A 20,919-nucleotide genomic window follows, 5' to 3' on the forward strand; every position below is an offset into this window, starting at 1 on the left:
CCTGCATGGACCCCATGTATGCATTCACACAGCAAATCTCTGGGAGTTGTCTTCAGCACCAGCTACTGCATTCACACCCAAACTCTCTTATTTAATAAATCCAGTGCAGTCTTTCCTTAAAAATGCATCTCTAATCCATCTGACTTCCCAAGTCTACTGCAGCCACCACCCGGGTATCAATGTCTCCTCCTTATCTCCCGGCTGGCTTTCCTTCCCATCCAGCTCCTACTCAGCCTTCTGACCCCACCCTATATAGCAGCCAGACTGAGCTTTAGAGAAAACAAAACTGACATTTCCCCTTGGTAGAAATCCTTTAATGGTTTCTACCATCCATCTTTGGATAAAGTCCAAATTCCTTTGGAGCAATGAGGTTCAACATGATCTGGCCCCTGAATATCTCTTCAGTCTCTTTTCACCCAACATTTTATTCAGAAGATTTCCAAACAGGAAATGAACAAAACTGCTTTCCAGTAACTATCTGCGGACCCACTTGAGTTTTATCATTAATGCTTTACAGACACTTTATCATCTTGCTATCCATTTACCCACTCTTCTCCCATTAATCATTCTTGGTTTTGGTGTATTCCCAATTAACTACAGACTCCACCCTCATTTTTAAAAAATAATCTTCCCATATAGTCTAGCTATAGGCATGCCTCCATTTCTTGGATCTGTCAGGTGATATTGAATCTCTGGGTTCCTGGACCTATTGCCTCTTCTGCTTAAAACACCTTCAGCTCTTGCTAATGTAGATCTCATCATTACCAAATGATAATCTATGCTTGGGTCCCAATGTAGATCAGACCCATGTTCCACCACATGTGGGCCCTACATATTGACTTGCTAAATTAATTATCCCTGATAGGTTGGGCACCTAATAAAGTCAGAGGTGATGTATGTATTTAAACATTATTGTTCACGTCTGCAGAAATCCGGGTGATATTTCTGAAAAGATTAAAGGCAGAATACACCAGTCACTGGAAAGAACCACATTAAGCTGTTAACCCATTTCTTTTTCTTTTCTTCTTCTTCTTCTTTTTTAAAGATGTAGAAAAAAAGACAATTTTTCTTAAGGCTTTTGGGGGTAAGATGGGGCTTATCGATGCCAAGATATAACCAGCAATTAACCAGTAATTAAGAAAATTGCTAAATGACAGGTTTTCTGGCTACAGGACCAGTCAAGAGAAGAGCGGTGGCTTTTACCATATCCCTAGTAACCCTTTTCCTCAAAATCAGCCCAAATCAATATACAGCCTAAAGCAAGAGAGAATGTTTTGATAAGCAAACACAGTTGAATACCAATAGTTACAGTAGATTGGGGCTGATTTGTAGTAGGCAATACCCTGAATGATTTCTCTATATCAAATACTTTTTTTTTTTAAACCTGTGGCATAGGTTCTAACGTGACTCCCATATTATAGCCAAGAAGACTGAGGACAGCAAAGTTATTTTAAAACATGCCATTTATGGCACTATTCTGACTATTCTGTGACCCCATTTGGAAGTGTACAAGATTAATCTAGAAAATCCACAGACTGCTGTAATGAAGGCAGCTGTTTGAAATATTCCAGTAGATGCCTAAAATGCAGAAAGAAATTCACATTTAGGTCTGGGAACTCCATGAGATGAACCTTTGGTTAGGGAACCTTGAGCCTCACGTTGACTTTATGCTTGTCACCCCAACTCCATCTTTCCTTACATATCACCCATGTGCACATTTAACAATTACTTCTGAAAAGAATTCTACTCCAGACAGAAGCTCAGCTCATACACCCAGGAAACCATTGTCATCTTTCTAGTCAGAGGAGGCAGCACACAGAATTTTCAAAAAGAAAGCACACAAGCTTCAGGCAGTTTCTAGCTCAAAGATTAGATGTTCCTAAAGGGCTAACCTCATAACTAGTCTTTAGGCCTCAGGGGCTTTGGTTAGCATCTCACTCTGGGTACCAGGAAATGCACATAGAAACTCAGAGGAGAGGTTGGAATAGAACATACCTATGATGGAAGGAAAATAGAAAGGTAGGAAAAGGCAGAAGAGGGCAGTGACTGTGATGGCCCACATCAAGGGAGGGAGGGAAAGAGGGAGGGAGGGAGCGAAAGAGGGAGGGGGGGATACACACACACACACACACACACACACACACAGAGAGAGAGAGAGAGAGAGAGAGAGAGAGAGAGAGAGAGAGATCACAGCATTTACATTGCTCTAAGCTAGACAAACCTGCCTGCAGCTACCACTTACAATGCAAATTAAGTTTAAAGTCCTTCACAGTAACTACACTGCAAACCCCTTTCAGCTTTCAGTATAATGCTGCAGTGTAGCAGGATCAGAGCAAAGAGGGAAAGAACCATCAGAGAAAACAAGAAGGAGAGTTAACGGATGGTGGCCTGCTACGTTTGAGCAGGTCGAAGCATAAAGGTAGAGATGATGAAGGAAACAGCAAAGTAAGTCTGTGAAAGGACCCAGAGTCCATCAGTGAGTGAGTTTAAATCGTCAAGGGAGGAAAAAAAAAAAGAAGCCAAAAACCAACCAACCAAACAAAAAACCCCACCAACTTTTCGGGAGGAGAATTCTGTCCAATTGGGTTTGGTGCTCTGCCTGAGCAGGCTGGTCCATCGGAAGGCTCTTTCCTTACTGTCTGACTCAACGAAATGGATACTCCATGAAATGCACAGACCGAGACTATTAGAGAACTTCTTGCTCTGTTCCATTTCCCACTCTTCCCATGCCTTCCCTAAGACCATATACAGGGGTTTAATAGATTGATTTGTATATACCAGAAAACATTTAAAGCTCTTTGATTAAAAACCCTTGCTTCATTGTTAAATATTCCACCCAGAATTGGAATGTATAAAAATGCCACTGAATAGGTACACAGGTAGCATCCAGGACCTTGGAAACAATAAAGGATGCCATCTTAAACTTCTTCCTCCTGCAAGTAACGTTCTTATACACCTGGCTTCAATGTAGTCACCTTCTTGGTTTGTTAGGTTTCCCCTTCTTGCATAATGTAACAGAAGAAAACACCAGGGGGAACCTTCTTTCTTTGTAGTCACAAATACAAAGCTTCCTAGCCACCACAAAGCTCACAGATTCAAGACTGACCTCTCTGGTGGATGGCATGACTGGATGTCATTGCTACCTGGTCATGCTCAGTCATAAAGCACAAAGACTTATAATCACACCACGGCTGTGAAAGATTTTTAAGAATCAGCAAGAATGCTATTCAACATGGGACAGAGATGGGTGGTCCATCTTAAAAAGAAATCATCTCCAAGGTTTCGAGCTTACAGTGTGTCTGAGTACTACAGACACGTTGGGCTTGCTGGTTCCCAGACATGGTGATGAATGGCGAAAGTATTTTCAACAGCACTTGGAATTCTTCTGTCTAAAATTTCCAGAGATCTTTGTAGAAGGTGCTACCGTTGCCCTCCCCTCCGTATATGAGTTTTTCCATTTCCCTCAGAGCTCGCACCCTTACTTGATCCAGTGCATTCTTCTGATGTGACCCAATCTTACTGAAATTTTAGCATTCTAGAAGGGTCACAGGCTAATATGCCTTGCTACATTTTCCCTAAGCACTTCTGCACGCATTTTCTCACATGGACATTGCCACGGGGATTCCAATACTTCATATTAGTTGTCAAAAATCAACACCCACAGGTAGAAAATGAAGCTCGAATGCAAAAGTTTTGTCATTCAAATAAAACTAAACCGTCTTTACTCAGTTCGTACACAAAGAGCAAGATGCAGTCCACCTGCTGACTTTCCCTGCCTGCCTGCCTGCCTGCCTGCCCAGCATTTAGGCTGATGTCAGAGCGAGCTGGCTGAAAGGAGAGAGAGCCAGCAAGCCAGAGAGTGAGCGAACACAATTTCACCTCTTGGCAAAGCTCAGCTTGCTGAACCCTCCTGCTTTCTGCTGGCTGTTGATTCAGCAGAAAGTACTGCTGCAGAATTCATAATGGTGATTTTTAAAGGCCCCACGGACCCAGATCCCGCTGCTCGCCCCACGTGTCAGCCTCATTCGTCCGCCGCGAATCATGATTCCCCAGCTACCTTTTTAAAAATTTCTGGCTAATGTTTTTTCAAGGGGAGAGGGCTCCCCTACTTTTTGCTGAAAGGCCTTTAGGGGAGGGGGGGGTTGATTGTCTGAGCAGGTAAACCAGTGAGCCGGAGAAATGAATGGGCAAGAAATGAAGCTGTACTCTTGCTGCAGTCACCGAGAGCCTCAGCATCACTGTACCCAGAGAGGGGTGGACCATGGTCTTCCTGGGCCCCTCCCTTCTCATCTCAGTCCAAGATTCTTGTAAGCATCTTGGGACAAGAAGGTGTCATCTGCTTCCTTGGGTTCATCTGTCTGCCTGGGAGCCGCACCCTGAAAAGCCTCATCCCTAAAGGCCATTTTAACTCCCGGGGGTACCTGGTCCACCTGCTGCTGAACATGGGGCTCTAGTCACGGAGCCCAGCCCGGATGGATTTGCCTTACCCCTAACCCCTCTGGCGGCTTGAGCGAGAGCCTAGCCTGAGCCCCCGCCCAGTGCTCCAGCCCCAGAGCCTGGAGTAGTCTCTGCCACTAGGCGCCTGGCCACTGATGAAGCAGGGCTATCCGCAACTTGCACCCGACCCCAGCGGCGGAATGCGGCCGAGCTGGCATTACCTTCGGTTGCATAGCTGTGGTCGCGCAGGAAACTGTTGTTGATTTTGCGGGTATCAATGTCCTCCTCCATTGACAGCAGGCTTACTTGCGTGGGAACCAGAAGCCGGCAGACAAGTATCCATGATCCCACCCCGCAGCCAGTCTCACAGGAGAGGGGGGCAGGGGAGCCAGTGGGACTGCACCATGGTCCGAGCCTGAGGAGGAGACGGGGAGGCGGAGAGAGAAGAAAATAAAAACCCGGCAATGGAGCTGTCACCTCCTCCACTCGGTTCTCCGCGGATGCGGTGGCTCCTCCCGCACGGTGCGCTCACTTCAGCTCCAATTCCCAACGAGGATGCTGCGTCTGCCTCCTCTGCCTCCGGGTACCAGGAAGCTCTGTGTCCCCCACGAGGGGTCTAGTCCTGCCTGACCGCTCAGGAGACGTTCCCAAGTAGGGCTGGGGAGATGCCCAACAGGTTCCCCTTGGCAGGCAGCGGCTCCAAAATGCAAAAAATAAGAGCTTTCCTCCCCCTGGGAGAGCGGGCAGCCGCGACAAAATGGTGCCTTTCCGGACCCACACTGCAGTGGCGAGATGGCAGGGGCAGGATTCAGGCTTGCCTTGCTGAGATGAGGGTGCTGGTCCCACGAGAGGGCGGCTCCCGCAGGCGGGGGCTAGGAAAGCTGGCGGGGAGCTAGGCTGGGCGCTGCGGCCAGCGCCAGCGCTCTCACCCTCACACCCACAGGGGCGCACTCGCAGCTGCTGCTGGTGCTGCTGCTCCTGCTGCAGGAGGCTGGAGGCGGCTGGTGCATTAAAGGCGAGGCTCCTCCCAACCGCGTCAGCAGCCCCGGGACTCTTCCCCAGCAGCAGTGGGAGTCCAGGCAGAGGCTGTGGCTGCTCTCTGCTGCAGAGGGGTGCAAGCGGCAGCCAAGGACACCTGGACAACGAATGGTAGATTGCTGGTTCACTGAAAAAACAAGGCGTGGATGAGCTGTTCCAATCTTTCCCCTCTGGTGCCATACAGCCAAGGGCAGGGGCTGGCTTGTGCACGGAGGCCCTTAGCTCACTGCTTTGCTCCTTACACCTGCCTGCACTTCATTCAGGACAGTGTTTAGAAGTAGGTTCCTTTGGGTAGAAGTCAGCACCTAGGTCTCCTTTGTTAACTGGATATGATGTAGACTGCCCCTTGAGCTGAAGTTAAAGGGTGAGCTTTATTCACAGCTTAGCCCCCCGGCTTGGACTAGAAAGCAGAGCAGGGGCCAGAACTTCGAGACTGCCATCCTGTCCGATTTCTTTCCAAGCAGGCTAACATCTAACTGTGAGGAACTGGTGTTCAGAACCCGCACCGCCGGGCAGTGGTGGCGCATGCCTTTAATCCGAGCACTTGGGAGGCAGAGGCAGGCAGATGGCCTCTAGTCTACAGAGTGAGTTCCAGGACAGCCAGGGTTACACAGAGAAACCCTGTCTAGAGAGAGAGAGAGAGAGAGAGAGAGAGAGAGAGAGAGAGAGAGAGAAGAAGAAGAAGAAGAAGAAGAAGAAGAAGAAGAAGAAGAAGAAGAAGAAGAATTAGAAGAAGAAGAAAGAAAGAAAGAAAGAAAGAAAGAAAGAAAGAAAGAAAGAAAGAAAGAAAGAAAGAAGGGAAGGAAGGAAGGAAGGAAGAAAGGAAGGAAGGAAGAAACGAAACGCGCCGGTGTCCACAGGCAGAGCACAGTCTATGCCCGCAGACAGGGCGAGTTATGGATGAATATATTTATTCAGCGAGAAGGAGCCCACTCTCCATAGCCCTTTGCGTTTTGTTTTGAACAGACACAGGAAGCGTCTCTGCTCAGGTGTTCAGAATACCTTCCGTGTGCCCTCAGCATGTTAAGTCCATGAATGCAGAAGAGAGGCTGGGACCAAAGTGAACCACTATGATCCAGACGGACTATAAAGGCACAAAATGGCACAAAAGGTGTGTGTGTCGGGGGTGGGGGTGGCATCAGAGGAAAGGCAGGGTCCACTTTCCAGTCCTCATTTCCCCAAGTTGCAAATACTACATTTGAAAGAATATGATGCGATCCCTGTTATAAAACACAAAATAATTCAATGGAGCCATCCAAACCACCAGATGAGCAATTTGGAGAAGAACTTTCCTTGTGAAGTAATGTTCATTTCTATGGGTGCTGCTATAGGGAGAGACATCAGCAAATGTCTTGCTCAGTTAAGCTCCGAAAGTTTAGCCAGATAGGCCCTGGGGGACCCGTGAGTTAATTATATACATACAATGAATGCTGCAGCTAACACGATTTAGAAAGTATTCGAAGTTCCAAAAAGGGGTGATGTGGGATGGGGAACAAGTCCTTAACTGAGGCTGTGAACTGCCACTAGGCTTCTAAGAAAAAAAAAAAAAAAGAAGAAGAAGAAGATGTTTCTGGTGGGTAGAAAATGGTATTGCTTCCAAGTCCAAAAAGTAACTGCATTTTGGGGGGAAAGACAGGATGGAAATGTTTCCCCCACAATTAGGAGTTGAAAGGTGAGCGTCTAGTAGATTCTCCTTGACTTTCCTGGGCTGTTACGTCCTACATGGTTGTTTGACTATGTTTTCAAAGGCCATGTGTGAAATTTAAGTAGCAGAGGGCACTTGGTACAAGCTGGTCCAGTTCACTTCAGTATTGGCAGTCCTAGTGGTATCTTCCATGTAGAGATGGGTGTCTCACGGAGGCTTTAGGGTCCCAGAGTCCTTTCAGCTTCTCTCGGAGATTAGCGTATGGTAAGGAAGGATAAGAAAGGCAAGATCAGTCCGTCTTTCAGTGCATCGTGGTGCCGAGATCTCTTGCCTTCAGTTGAAATGATTTTTGGCTACAGCAGCAGGGTTTAGGACATAAATTTAGGGAAATTAATCTCTTGTCGTTTTAGAACATGGGCTGGACTAGCATAGAGATGTATAGTGGACCAAGTGGGCTCAGGCTTATTGGTCAGACTGGGTTTGACGAATGTTCTATAGTAACCCATGAGAAACACACCTCTCTCCAGCCTCCAAGCCTACTACATTTTTTCCTTTGGCATTTCCGGCAATATTCTGCCTTCATTTGCTCAACAGTACATAAGACACAAGGAATAAGAAGGCAAGTGAGAAGGATTCACACTTCCACTCATTAAGAAGATTGCAAAGTTCTGAATGGCGATGTCTATTCAGTGAGACCACACCATAAACCTCTATTATTCTTTGTTTGCACAATTATTTTTGTCTTTTTTATGATAATTTATTTAACAGTATTTGTTAATTTATTATTGTCAAATATTTTCATCATGGATCCAATGTCAGGTGCCTGCCACTTAGCAGGTGCTCGCTTATGTGTATTGAAGTGTACAATACATTGAATAAATAAGTAGTCTTTTGATCCTCTTGTCACACAAAAAATCATACAAAAAAGTTGATTGCCAGTCTGCAGTTTTCTAGTGTATAACCTCTACAGCTATGGGAATAATTGTTCACATTGAACCCTATATGTATGCATGCCAAAAATCACTAAACATTTGATATACACTAGGACTGTAGTAAATACTGGAAATATAGACAACATGAAACAGAGTTCTTTTTTTTTTTCACAGAAGTGTGTGAGCTTTGAGATACGACCTAAAAGAAGAAACCTAAATTCAACGTTAGGATGGGTATGGGCTACACCTTTAAAAGGGGGATGGAAAGATAGCTCATCAGATAAAGGTGCTGACAGCCACACCTGATAACCAGAATTTGTTCCCCAGAACTCACATAGTAGAAGGAAAAAACTGACTCCTGCAAGTTGTCCTTTGACTTTCACATGCATGGTGTGACACACACACACACACACACACACACACACACACACACACAGAGAGAGAGAGAGAGAGAGAGAGAGAGAGAGAGAGAGAGAGAGAATGCAATAAAAATTTCAATCAACAGACCACAGAATAACATCAAATATCAGATGATCTTCATGTACCTATTACTGTGTCCTTGAGCAGGCTACAAAATCTCCCTGAGTCATAGATTGTCTTACCTATAAGCCAGGAGAAAATGGTATCAATTTCGTAAAGTCACTGTGAAGATAAAATAAATAAAATAATACAGGGGAAGAAAACACTGCTCTTACTTAGAGGTTCTGTTTTGTGTGCCATCATTATCACTTACTTGATTTCTAACAAGTATGTGTGTCAGATACTGACACAGGAACAAGGTTTCACACATCAACTCATGAGATAGTCTCTGTCATCATAGACCTCAACGGCTAATTTATAATTTAAATAAAAGGGGCTACACGCTCCAAAGGGGGCAGCAGAGGGCACTCTGAAAGGCTGACCTAATTCAGCGTTGTGTCTACACAGAGAGAGCCAGTTACAAATACGCAGCCTTCTTAAGTTATTCTATTGAGCATGGCCGCCTGGGTATGTATCTTTTCTTAACTCACTCTTGTTCTTGGTCTCCTCTCCCAACACAATTTTCCCCTAATTGCCTGGCCAGCCCATGCTTCTGACACTTACTGAGACCTTTGAGCTCAACCTGTCCAGTTAGTACATTAAACAACTCTAATTTTATCAAAACCTTTGATCCCTTTGAGTCTAGAGTCTTAATGTATGTTTCAGGTGTCAGGCAGTCCTGGTTTGTATCCTGGCTCAGGCATTTACGAATTCCTTGAGCACTGACAGTTAGTTTAACATCTTTGAGTCGCTGTGTCTACAAAGCAGTCCGGAGTCCTAGAAGTCACTTCTCAGGGGCTTCAGGTAGCTTCACAGACAATGTAAGGAAAGCAGTTGGTTCAGGCTTGAACCAGAGCCAGACCCCATGGGATGAACTATGGTTCTTTCTCAGCAGTGCTTCATGGAGACCTCTGTCTAAAGAGAGCTAAAGAGACGCGCTCGCTACAGGTCAGTCTTCACCAGAACACGTGACCCAGAAACCTGAGTTTTATAACCTCTGGCTGTCTAAATGAACAACTCAAAACAAGAGTGATAATACTTTAGTACCTTGTAAAAGAAGCCTGAAATCTATACTGTTGATACAAATAGGAAGAAAGAGAAGTCTAGCTACACTTCCCCATGGAGGAATCCCATGGATTTCCTCTTTAGGATCTCTAGCTGTCCACTCTCTGAGGTGGTTTATACATTGGCTGCCCAGAGACTGGCCTCTTGAATTTCAAGCAAGTTTGTAATTCTGCAGCATACTGCAGCATGAATGATTCTTTAACATGGCATTTAATGCAGGAAAAGAAAACAATCCCTCTTGCCCTTCCAGTGCCATGTGAACTTTAGATTAGGGAGTCTTGCAGGCCAATGTTGTGTAGGAGGCACATATCTGTCCAGCTGTGCTTTGATTGACACCTTGATGTCAGTGTTTAATCTGAAATATGCTCGGTGAGACCATTGTAGCAAAGACTTCATACTTTTTTTTTTAATGGCAATATAAATCAAGTTGTTGTTTTTTTCAAATGTGAGAGCCTGTCTCTGAACACTTACCAGCAGGCCAATAGAAACTCACCACTTGCTGAGATATCTTTGAAGCCAACCCTTTGCACCTTCCCTGTTATCTGTGCAACACTCCCTCTGATTTCTCAATACTATACTCCCAAGTTGAGTCAATTCCAAAGCATTCCATTATCCAAGGAACTTCTACAATGATATTAAACAACTCATGAATTCCTACCTTTAACACAAAGATTTCTCATTTTTATCAGAAGAACCCTGATGAGTTCTTTGAATCTTTCAGGCTGGATATAAAACGGCCGTGGTCGTAGTAGACCCTGAGTGATTGCTTCTGGAAGACTCGAACACCTGACAATGTAAGGAATGCTGGTCATGCCCACTCTCCAGGAATCTTTCTTTTCTCCTATCCTGGCTCCACAGATACCTTATCCTCGCCTTTCATAAACCTAGGTGTGAAACAAAAATGTCTACAAAAACATTCATCACCAGCCTCTCTTCTTGTCTACATGGGTGCTGATGTCATCACCAAAGGTGCAGAATCCCAAGCCCAGATCTGAGGCCAGAAAGAAAACATCATCTTAACTAGTGTCTCAATCAGTGGTGCTGGAGTTAAAATAGGCTGCCTTGTATGGAGATTGCATTATTTGCATCTATTTATTAAGTATATGTGATGATCTCTAAAACCAGTTAAACAGCTCTTGGGGGTATTGTCTAGCGCCTGATTACCACACTCAAAGCAAAGCTTTAGTATAACTTATAAACAAGAATATATATTGGAAAAAAACTTGTACATCTAAAAAAATGTACCCAAATATTACTTTAAGCAAATTATTCTTAGAAAATAAGTTGTGATTAAAATTTTTAAACATGAAGTTATTTCTCTGAGCCTTATTTGAGAAATGGGAACCAACTTAAGCATCCACTCACAGAATTGGTTGGGCAAATGAGAGTGTCTTTGTATGTTGAGCAAGTATTGAGCTGTCAATACACTAATGGTAGACAACATTTAATAGGCACCAGAGCAGTAGGCTCTGTGCAAAAGGCCTTTACTTTCCTCATTGAATTCTAGATATAGGTCCTAAAGTAAGCTCCATAATTATCTCTATTTTACTGATAGCAGAGTTAAATAAGGTAGTTGTCAAAGAAATGGGAGTCCAGCTCAGCTATAGATGGTCTTTGAAGGCCAAGTACTTAATCACTGTGCCTGGAGGTGGGTAGAGGAGGTGGGATGGGATCCCCTCAAGGTCTTTTCTAAACTACCTGCCTCTAGATGCTGATTCATGCCTCACTATATTCTGTCAGCTGAAAATCACAACTGTTGGGTTAGTGAGGATGTGATAAAAATCCTACTGTCATGCATCTCTGTAGGACTGCAGAGTGCAGTCACACAATGTCACAGTCACTCAAAAGTTTAACTATTTCCACATGTCACAGCAATTACCCCACCACCTATACATTCTCAAAGGATTGGAAAGCATAAAAACTTGCACGTGACTGTTCACAGCAGTATTATTCAAAATAACCCAAAAGTTGATGAAACACAAATGTCCATCAACTAATGGTCTCTCTCTCTCTCTCTCTCTCTCTCTCTCTCTCTCTCTCTCTCTCTCTCAAGCAGTATTTAGCAATGAAAGGCGAAATACTAATCCATGCTTTGTCATAGATGAAACCTAATAAAGATATGGCTGGTGAAAGAAACCAGACAAACATCCATTTTTCTGAAATGTTAATAGGCAGATCTGTAGGCAGAAAATAAGATTAGTGATTGCCAGGGGCTGGGGAAACTGCAGCTGGGTTCAGGCACCCTTTTGCGGGTAGTGGAAATGCTCTAAAATCAGAGAGGGTCCATAGATGGTTATATAACTCTGAAGATCCTGAAAACCAATGGATACTTTTCTGTGTTTTACTTTGTTACCTTTCTGTGGCACAAGTCTTTGGAAACTTTTACATTTAAAGATGTCTCACAATTGGCTGTAGTTGTAGAACCTGGTGTGACAGTGTTTCCCTGACTGGATAGCAGGGGTGAAGAGGAGCTGTCCCCAAAATGCCATTCCACTCACAACAAAGCGTTTCAACATATTCTCCCAGAAGCAAGCAGTTATTCTTCTAAAGAACAGAATTATAATTTAATGAACCTCAGTTATTTCAAGCCATACAAATAAAATGTGAGGACATATACGGTCATACCATATACATACATATTATGCAAAATAGACAATTTGAATGGAATTTTCATCTCTTTCTAAAACTCTCAAATTGAATGAACAGAATATCAAAAGACAAAAAACAGTACCTACATGGCACACCATAACCCATATTGACTCTCTGGCAGTTACCCCTCTAAAAGGCCAGCTCTTTAACTGAACACCTATGGCTTGAATTTTAGCACAGCAACAAAGCCAAATAGCCAGATATTACTGCCCAAGAAAGAATTTTTATGGTTGTGAATCTAGAATCTGTTACTGTTAATGCATGCTTTCCACTTTAGAATTTGGTACTTCATTGACTTTGAGACACCTATGTGACAGTTTTAAGTGTGCAATTGCACACACCCTCCCATTCAGGATTCTTTTCCCATTCATTCCTTTCCACCATTCCTCTGAGTCTCCAGCTGCGTGAATGTTAGCTCCGAGGCCCATTTGCTGATTCCTCTTCACGCCTTTGACTTGTAGAGGCCAGAGTTCTGGGCTTCACGAGCCAAGTCCTTTCCTTAGTTACCACCCACACGAGGGAGTACATAGCCCCAGACCTGACCTTGACTTTTCCCTAGACAATCTCAGCGGCAAGCGCCACTTCCCTGGGTGCCTTTGATGCATCTCCATCCTTAGTGCTGCCTGCCAGGCCAGCTCCACTTCCTGTCACTGAACTCTCCTCTTCCCCACATGCTTCCCATCAGATCTGCCAACTCGAACTTCAGCATGTATCTGTTCTCACCACCAGTTCTCACCACCCAGCTGCTATGCCATGCCGTTCTAGTTACAGAGAATGTTTTAACACTAGCCACTCTCCAGGAAGCCCAGAAGCAGCCTGCTGTGTCATCGCTGTGCTTGTTTTTAAAATTTTTAATTTAATTTTTTAACTCTCTCTCTCTCTCTCTGTGTGTGTGTGTGTGTGTGTGTGTGTGTGTGTGTGTGTGTGTGTGTGAAGTGTAGGATTGTGCACATAACTTCAGTGCCCACAGAGGTCAGAAGAAGGCATCAGATCCCACTTAAGCTGGGGCTATAGGGCATCATGTATGAGCCACATGATATGGGTGCTGAGAGCTGAAAGGAGGTTCTCGGCAAGAGTAATACAAGCTCTTTGCAGTTGATTCTGTTAAAAGCTAAGGGTCATGGCCTCTACCATAGGATACAGGCAGCAGGAAAACCAGTCCTTTAAAATGCGAATCACCCCACATCACTTTTCTACCCAAAGCCTTTCACTGGGTTCCTATATATTTGGACAAAAAACTTTTTTTGAGATATTGTAAGGATTGATTTCTGGCTATAGTCCTATTTTATCATCCTCCCTATAGTACCACAAAATACTCCCAACTCCCCTACTGATGTGGGGGGGTATCCTAATTTCTCATTAAATAGTGCAGGGAAACACTCTTATCCTGCACTGTGGGGCACATGGGCCATGCCACCAGAGGTAGCAGTATAGAACTGGTAAGGTAGAATTTGTCCAAATGTCAGAAATCTCAAAACTTGAGATTTAAAGTGTCATCCTGAGGCCAACAGGAGCAGGACTCACTCCATCCTTGCTTTCAGTGCCTGCCTCAGAGCACGAAACCCACCGCCCCCGCCCCCCAAAGTGGTCATAGGTACTCAGTCATGTAACTCCGCACCTGGGAAGCTTCCCCGTGCTAATGAGGCATCTTAGTAGCCTTAGCCTTCAGTCAGGGACCTTTGCCCACCCTGGATATTCTCACCCCCTTCCTTAAAGCTACATAACCCTTGGTTCATCCCAAATAAAGTATATGTATATAAACCTGCCCTGACTAAAGGTATAAGTCCAAGCTAAGATCATCTCAGAGAACTGTTTATTGAAGATCACTGGAGAAGGCTAAGATTCTTGGAGAAGGCTTTTCCCTCTTTCTCCCCACCCCCATGGCATTGCTTCATCCTTCCAGCCCAGTGTGCAGGGACATCTGGACAGCCTGAGAGGGAGAAAGCAGAGGTCCTGGAACCACAGCTTTGTCCTAGACTCTGCCTCACCCTTCGCAGCCTGGTATGCAGCTGTGTCTGACGCTTTAGAGGGAAAAGTGGGCTGTTGGACTCCGCCCATTCCTGACTTCACCCAGTCCTCTCAGAGTTGGTCTAATGGCGGCAACCTTCAGACACCCCGAGAAGAGAGGTGGAACCCAAAACCACACAAAACCTTTGCATCTGCTTTCCTTTCTGACGTCAAGACCATCAGCGGGGTCTATCATAGCTCAGCAGGTTTGCTTCTTTGAAGATTTGTTTCAATATCAATCTTTCTGGTATGCTTTTCTCTGTATGAAATAAAGCCATTACCCTCTTCTCCACCAAAGCTCTATTCATGTGGCACAATGAGAAAGTATTTATTTGTTTGTCTTTGGTTACTACCCAAGGAGAGTATGATTTTCAGGACGATAGGAATGCTTTGTTTCCAATACTTAGCACCTTAGCACCTGCACAGTTAGTTACGCTAAGGCAGTGGTTGTCAACCTGCGGGTAGTGGGATCCTACACTTCAGATATTTACACTAAAATTTATAACAGTAACTAAGTGCAGTTATGAAATAGCAACAAAATAATTTTATGGTTGGGAAATTGTATTAAAGGGTCCCAGCATTAGGAAGGTTGAGAACCACTGCTCTAAGGTATCTGGCTTTACTTTTGGGTGTGGCTCTCATGTAGCTCACGTTGGTCTTAACCTCACTATAAGCCTAAGGGGACCCATGACTTTCTGATCCTTTAGCCCCCACCTTCTCAGTGCTGGGATATACTCATGTGTTACCATGCTTAGTTTGTGTAGTCCTGGGGAATCCAACAATAGGTCTTATAAATGCTAGGCAAGCAAGCTATCCATGACAATTGAACTACATTCGAGCCTTCTAATGCATCCAGCAGAATTTTTATAAAAGAATAAGCCTGAGTCAAGACAGAAAGTAATGAACAATAAACATAAAATGTGTAGCGAAAGTGTTTGCCTTAGCCCCAACAGCAATCTGGCCTTCTTTGGGGCTTCTTGGATGTAAGCTGTGTTATCCATGCAATTGGTATGCGTTTTAGGTTGGGTGATAGCTACAGGGCACCTTAGGGTTGAACTAGCCACAGCAAAGCGACAGATTGATTGGGACTGGGAACCTTAGGTCACATGATTTTCCATTCACCTAGTTACTGAGTCCAGTTCTGTGGCAATCATTACTAACTTTGCCATGCCCACAGAGCCCGTGTAGTGGTGCTCCAATGCTGAGTGTAAACCCCAGGCCTAGAAAAGCTCTGATGGCTGTCATATCCTTGTAGGCTGTCATATGCATAACAGGAAGGCAATCTATACACTGAAAACAAAGGAAACTTTGTCTGAGACACTTCCAGATCTTGCTTAATACAATTCTTCCTTGGTAGATTTTAATATGTGCCTTTCCCTGTAATGAGCCACAACCATGAGTATGACAGTATTCAATGAGTTTTGCTAATTCCCCTGACAGATCACTGACACTGGGGTTAATTTGGGACCTCCTCTTTGTGGTTAGTGCCAGGAGTTAGGGCAATCTCGAGTACAATGCTTTCACAATTTACAGCCTGCCCAATTCTGGATAGTGTGAAATATTTCTTTGACAAGGCTCAAGTTGAAAGGTCGGTTTATAGATCGTTAGGTCTGTACTGTCATCATTTTGCTGAGGAGGAAACTGAATCATGGAGAAAGGTAGAGACCTGGCCAGATTACCTGGTGATTTAGTGACTGTCTGATAGTATAACACCTGTTATACTATATATACCATCTCCCACCTAAAACACATACCAACTGCACAGTTCACACAGATCATATCCAAGAAGCCCAAAGAGGGCCAGATTGTTGTTGGGGCTAAGGCAAATACCTTCACTACACATTTTACATTTATTATTCGTTACTTTCTGTCTTGATTCATATTTATTCTTTTATAGCAATACTCTTGGATGCATTAGAAGGCTAGGGATATATAAGGGCTACATGGGCTCCCATGCTCCAGCCCCAGGTTGCCTGATAACTTTTACTTGGAGATATATATCTTTTTTCTTCAGAGAGTTAAGAAGCTATTGAAAGCAGGTTGTATTTATATATTTAGGTGTGTGTGTGTGTGTGTGTGTGTGTGTATGTGTGTGTGTGTGTGCTTATGTGGGAGAGTGCATGTGTGTTTGTGTGTATCACAATTAAACAATAAAGGCCATGGATTTGAGAGAATGAGGGAGCATGGGAAGACTTGAAAGGAGGAAAAGGAAGGAGAGAGAATGATGCAATTATATTTTAATTAATTTTTCCTCACCCCAACCCTGGAAGTCAGTAGGCACAGTCCTAAACAAAAGTACCAAGTAACTGATTTATCTTGCATGCCCATCTGCCTTGTCCTGAACTGTGAAGGAGCTGTAGAAGAACAGTATCAATTCTGCTAATCCACAGACAGGGAAGTCTGAACTGGAAGCCCTTCTGTTCACTGAGAATCAGCTCCAACTGGCCCCTTCTCACACCTCAATGGTCCGCTACCTACTCTGTCTTAAGTGGGAAACAGAACCACAGGCAACTTTAGAAGCTATAGGACGGAACACGTGGCAAATTCTGCTCATCGTGTCGGAAACATGGTGAAGAGCGCAGGGTGTTATACGAGCAAAATTGTCCTAGCTATGAGGACACTGGTGTGGCAAGTCATAGAAGACAGAATTCGAGAGAGCTACGTGGACCTTGAACTTGTAAGCAAGGTTGTGTATATTTTTAAACTCAATAAATATTTATGGAATAAATACGGAAGGGAAATAATCATATTAAACATCCCTCAAATAGAGACCTTGCAATTTCCATTTGGCACTCGATGGTACCACAAGGACTGAACAGAAGATAAAGACGGAAGCTTATGAATTTACATCTGAAAAGCAGCCCAGGCCTTGAGCAATGACTTTAACATTTTGGGATCAGAGACCTTTTTGAGAATTGAATGAAAGATGTGCAGTCCTTCCCCAGGTGTGTGTGGTGGTGAGATCCGGGGCTACAAAGCATGAGCGCTCACTGCTTCCCAATGCTGACTCAGTAAGCCTGCTTCACATAGTGAAGAGGAATAATAATAAAGATGCTCGTGGACCAAAGGCAGGTATGATGTTGAATACAGGTTTAGAAGCATGCCACCAACTGCCCCTGTGAACATGTCAATGGGAGAAATGAAAGGAGGTATTACATACAGGACACGTACTGGAAATGCTACAAGGTTAGATAGGTATCTTTCCAAAGATAGGTAGGATGTGAGGCAAGCTTCAAGGCATGCCTTTTGTGAACCACAGTGGTTCTGAGTTCAGATCTTGGCTCTGATGTTTCCTAGCAGCATATGGTAGATGATTTATTAACCATGTTATCTTCTCATTTCATTTGTAAAAACACAGCAGTAGTCACATCAAGGGGTGGTTGCATGGTCTAAAACCACGCATAGTATGCAATACATCCAAATACCGGTGGGCGCTTGGCATCATGTTGGCACTGTGATTACTCTGTGTTCTGTCATTGCCAACATGGATGCTGGTTTAATTCACTTGTCCATTTCTCATTCTTGAAGTAATTTGGTCTTCTTGTTTTTATTTTTCTAATTTGTTCAAAGCCATGATTTCAGTACAAGGCAGTATGAAGTTGTCATGTGCGTGGGCTTGTCCTGGAGCCACATCTTCGCCTATCACCAAGCATGCATGACCTGCTTACAAAGTACTGAGCATTAGCCTTTAAGACACTGGCAAGGAGCTCACACCATGATTAGAGAGATAATGTTTGAAATGTATGTTCAGGTGAGAGACACTCCACAGTATAAAGATTTAGAGGCATTGACCTAAGTAGGGATAGTGTCAGTGGGTAAAAATGAATGTGTAAAATAGTAGGCGTAGGCTCTGAGACTGGCTATATAACAAATATGCAAGGCCCACTGTAAAGTATAATCACGGGGCTCTCTGTTCACAAAGCATCAGGGACTTTAAGACAGCAATAACCGAGTGTGATGCCAAGCATGAGACATGTCTGCGTGAAGGCCTTGTGCTACTGCATGTGCTGTAGACCGTGGAGATGGCCTTGCCTTGAAGGACAGGAGGACTCAGCGAGAGATTACTGTCTTTCACACAATGACAGTGTCTGGATCGTTCCTATCTCTTGTCTTTCAAATCCCAGCTCAGCCCCAGCTTAGAGAAAACAGGACAGAATGAGGAGCTCAGACTCAAAATTCAAGAGGCAAGGGTCAAGCCTGCTTCATGCACTGAATAGCAGGCAATGCGCTTCTTTTCTCTGAAAGTCAGTGGGCAGCTGATTGGAAAACTCTCACAAAAGCTGGCAGGAGGATCATCAGACTTTACAAATAAAGAAGGAGCTTAAGCCACTCATGTCCTATAGTAGCACCAAACTCTCTACAAAAATATCCTCAATAACTTCTGCAGGCTTCAAACAGGACTTACTTAATGCCCATTGGCCCACACACACGCGCGCGTGCGCGCGCGCACATTCACACACACCTCCCAGCTCTTGGCCAGCACATACAAACATGTGCATGTGAACATATTTCTCACCACCTCAATTTCAGATTTAGCTTTGGCCTGTATGAATCTGCTTTCTCATCTTCTTATTCAACATCTTCTGATTTGTGACTCTGTCTTTATGTTCTCTTCACTAAATTTTAGTATGGCCTTCCCAATTACAGACCTGATTCCCATAGCTCTAATTTGAAACACTGCATGTTACAGTTTCCTAAACCCAAAGACAGATTTATCAGTGTGTTTTAAAGTGTCATCAGTGTGTAGTCAAAGATGTACAGGGTCTGAAAAATTACTCCCAAACTCTACAAAAGAAAACGAAAGTCTCCACATGATCCCAGTTAGGGTTTCTCTTGTGATAAAACAACATGACCAAAAGCAACTTGGGGAGAAAATAATTTCTTTCATCTTACACTTCCAGGTCATGCTCCATCCCTGAGGGAAGTCAGGGCAGAAACTCAAGGCAGGACCCTGGACATAGGACATAGGATTCCTGCTTTGTGCCATGTTTTCTGTGTCTTGCTAAGTTTGCATTCTTATATGATGCAGGACCACCTGCCCAAAGGTAGTGGTACCAGCAGTGGGCTTGGTTCTTCTACATCAACCATTAATTAAGAAAAAGCTCAACAGACTTATACACAGGCCAGTTCAGGTGAAGACATTTTCCCAGTCAAGGTTCCTTCTTCTCAGATGACCCATGCCCATGTCAAGTTGAGAAAAACCAAACCAAACCAAACCAAACCAAACCAAACCAAACCAAACCAAACCAAACCAAACCAAACCAAAGGATGATGCCTTGATACAGCCTTCTATGGGAGGTATCCAATGTAATGTTTGAAAGACAGAACTCATAAAGAAGTTGATTTAGCTTTTTATAAGGTGGAGTACTCTGCCACAACTTGCAGTATCCTTACATGCTATAGAATAGTTTTGTTTTAGAGAAAAATACTACCAGTTGCTGGCCTGAAAGATCAATGCAAGGATGGATGATATGTCCCTTAAGGCCTTGAACAATCAGTAAAGACACGACATTGCTAGTAACTGCATTCTATCCTAGGTTAGGGGTAGGGTTAGAGTTAGGGTTAGGGTTAGGGTTAGGGTTAGGGTTAGGGTTAGGGTTAGGGTTAGGGTTAGGGTTAGGGTTAGGGTTCGGATAGTTGATTACTTCTTTGGGATTTTGTATGTGAAATAATTCTGATGTTTCTGAAACAGTTTTTGGGTCACAGGTACTTAGCAATATATTGTAGTATAGACAACCCTTCAAAAAGCTTAAGGTAGCTAAAGTATACTTGGGAAGAAAAAGCAGAGCAAGTAATTCATCTCTCTTGTCATCTCTTGAGTGCTGTGCGCTTTTCCTTAGTTGTCCAATCTAGAAGCTCAGTGGACATCTCTACCATTTCCCTTTTTCCTCATCTAGAGTTGCAAAGGCCCATGCAGAAACTCCCATTGAAAAGGCCTGTCCATAACTGTCCACTCATGTAGCCATGGCCTCAGCTCAGGACACAGCCACTTCTCAGCAGGCTTCCTCCTTAGCAGAGTTTCCATCCTCAAGCATCATCCCCTAAAGTGCACATCTGAGTGCTCCAGTTACCCTGCAACAACCTCTAAATGCTTCCCACAATGCAGAGAAAGGCAAATCCAAGGGCTCTTAATACAGCTCAACAGACTGGTACCATGGTGGGAGCAGAGAAAGGGCAACAGGGCGATGACAGAGCATTGTGGAGAGGCTGGCTTGGTCTGTATCAGTGAGAAGGGCAAGAGCTGGTGAGTGCTTTTTGACTCTCATATCCATCCATTAACATCTCACAGTCTACGCTGGGAGCCTTGAGGATTCCATGAAAGTTTCCCAGCTTGCTACATGTTCTTTGGATCTCTGGGCATTTATATATATATATTTTTATTACATTTGAAATTCTCTTCCACCCTTCATCTCAACTGCTCTCAGCTTCCAAAACACTGATGTAGGATGACGCTGTTCCTCTGTGAACTTATACATCTGGGTGTCGTCTCTTAGTGAGTCTTTTTAAGGGTCAGTTCTGAGCCTCACTCTCAGGTGGATCTGAGCTTGCTTCAGAACCAACACAGACTTGTTGGTTTCAGTGCGTCATTTTGAATCCATTTGTAATTAATCAAATAATGAATAAGTG

At 44.0% G+C, this 20,919-nt stretch overlaps 1 protein-coding gene and 1 long non-coding RNA gene across 3 annotated transcripts in view; both read right to left on the bottom strand.

Annotated features, from left to right (window-relative positions):
* The window catches only part of Ppp2r2b (protein phosphatase 2, regulatory subunit B, beta), a 414,265-nt gene that overhangs the window by 248,880 nt on the left and 144,466 nt on the right, over nucleotides 1–20,919 (bottom strand). Inside the window, exon 1 of one of the 2 annotated variants that reach the window (NM_027531.2) lies at nucleotides 4,659–5,422. The exons of the other annotated variant lie outside the window; for it this stretch is intronic. Within the exon in view, the coding sequence (NP_081807.1) occupies nucleotides 4,659–4,728 (70 nt within the window). The 5' untranslated portion in view covers nucleotides 4,729–5,422. Of the gene's footprint in view, nucleotides 1–4,658; nucleotides 5,423–20,919 lie in introns of those variants that run through there. 2 annotated transcript variants of the gene reach the window in all.
* Nucleotides 7,370–20,919, bottom strand: part of LOC108167376 — a 49,753-nt gene continuing 36,203 nt past the window's right edge. The window contains exon 4 of the long non-coding RNA XR_001782436.2: nucleotides 7,370–10,422. This is a non-coding gene — a long non-coding RNA (uncharacterized LOC108167376). The remainder of the gene's footprint in view (nucleotides 10,423–20,919) is intronic.

Source organism: Mus musculus, chromosome 18 (genome assembly GCF_000001635.26).
Source record: "Mus musculus strain C57BL/6J chromosome 18, GRCm38.p6 C57BL/6J".
Taxonomy (NCBI): Eukaryota; Metazoa; Chordata; class Mammalia; order Rodentia; family Muridae; genus Mus; species Mus musculus.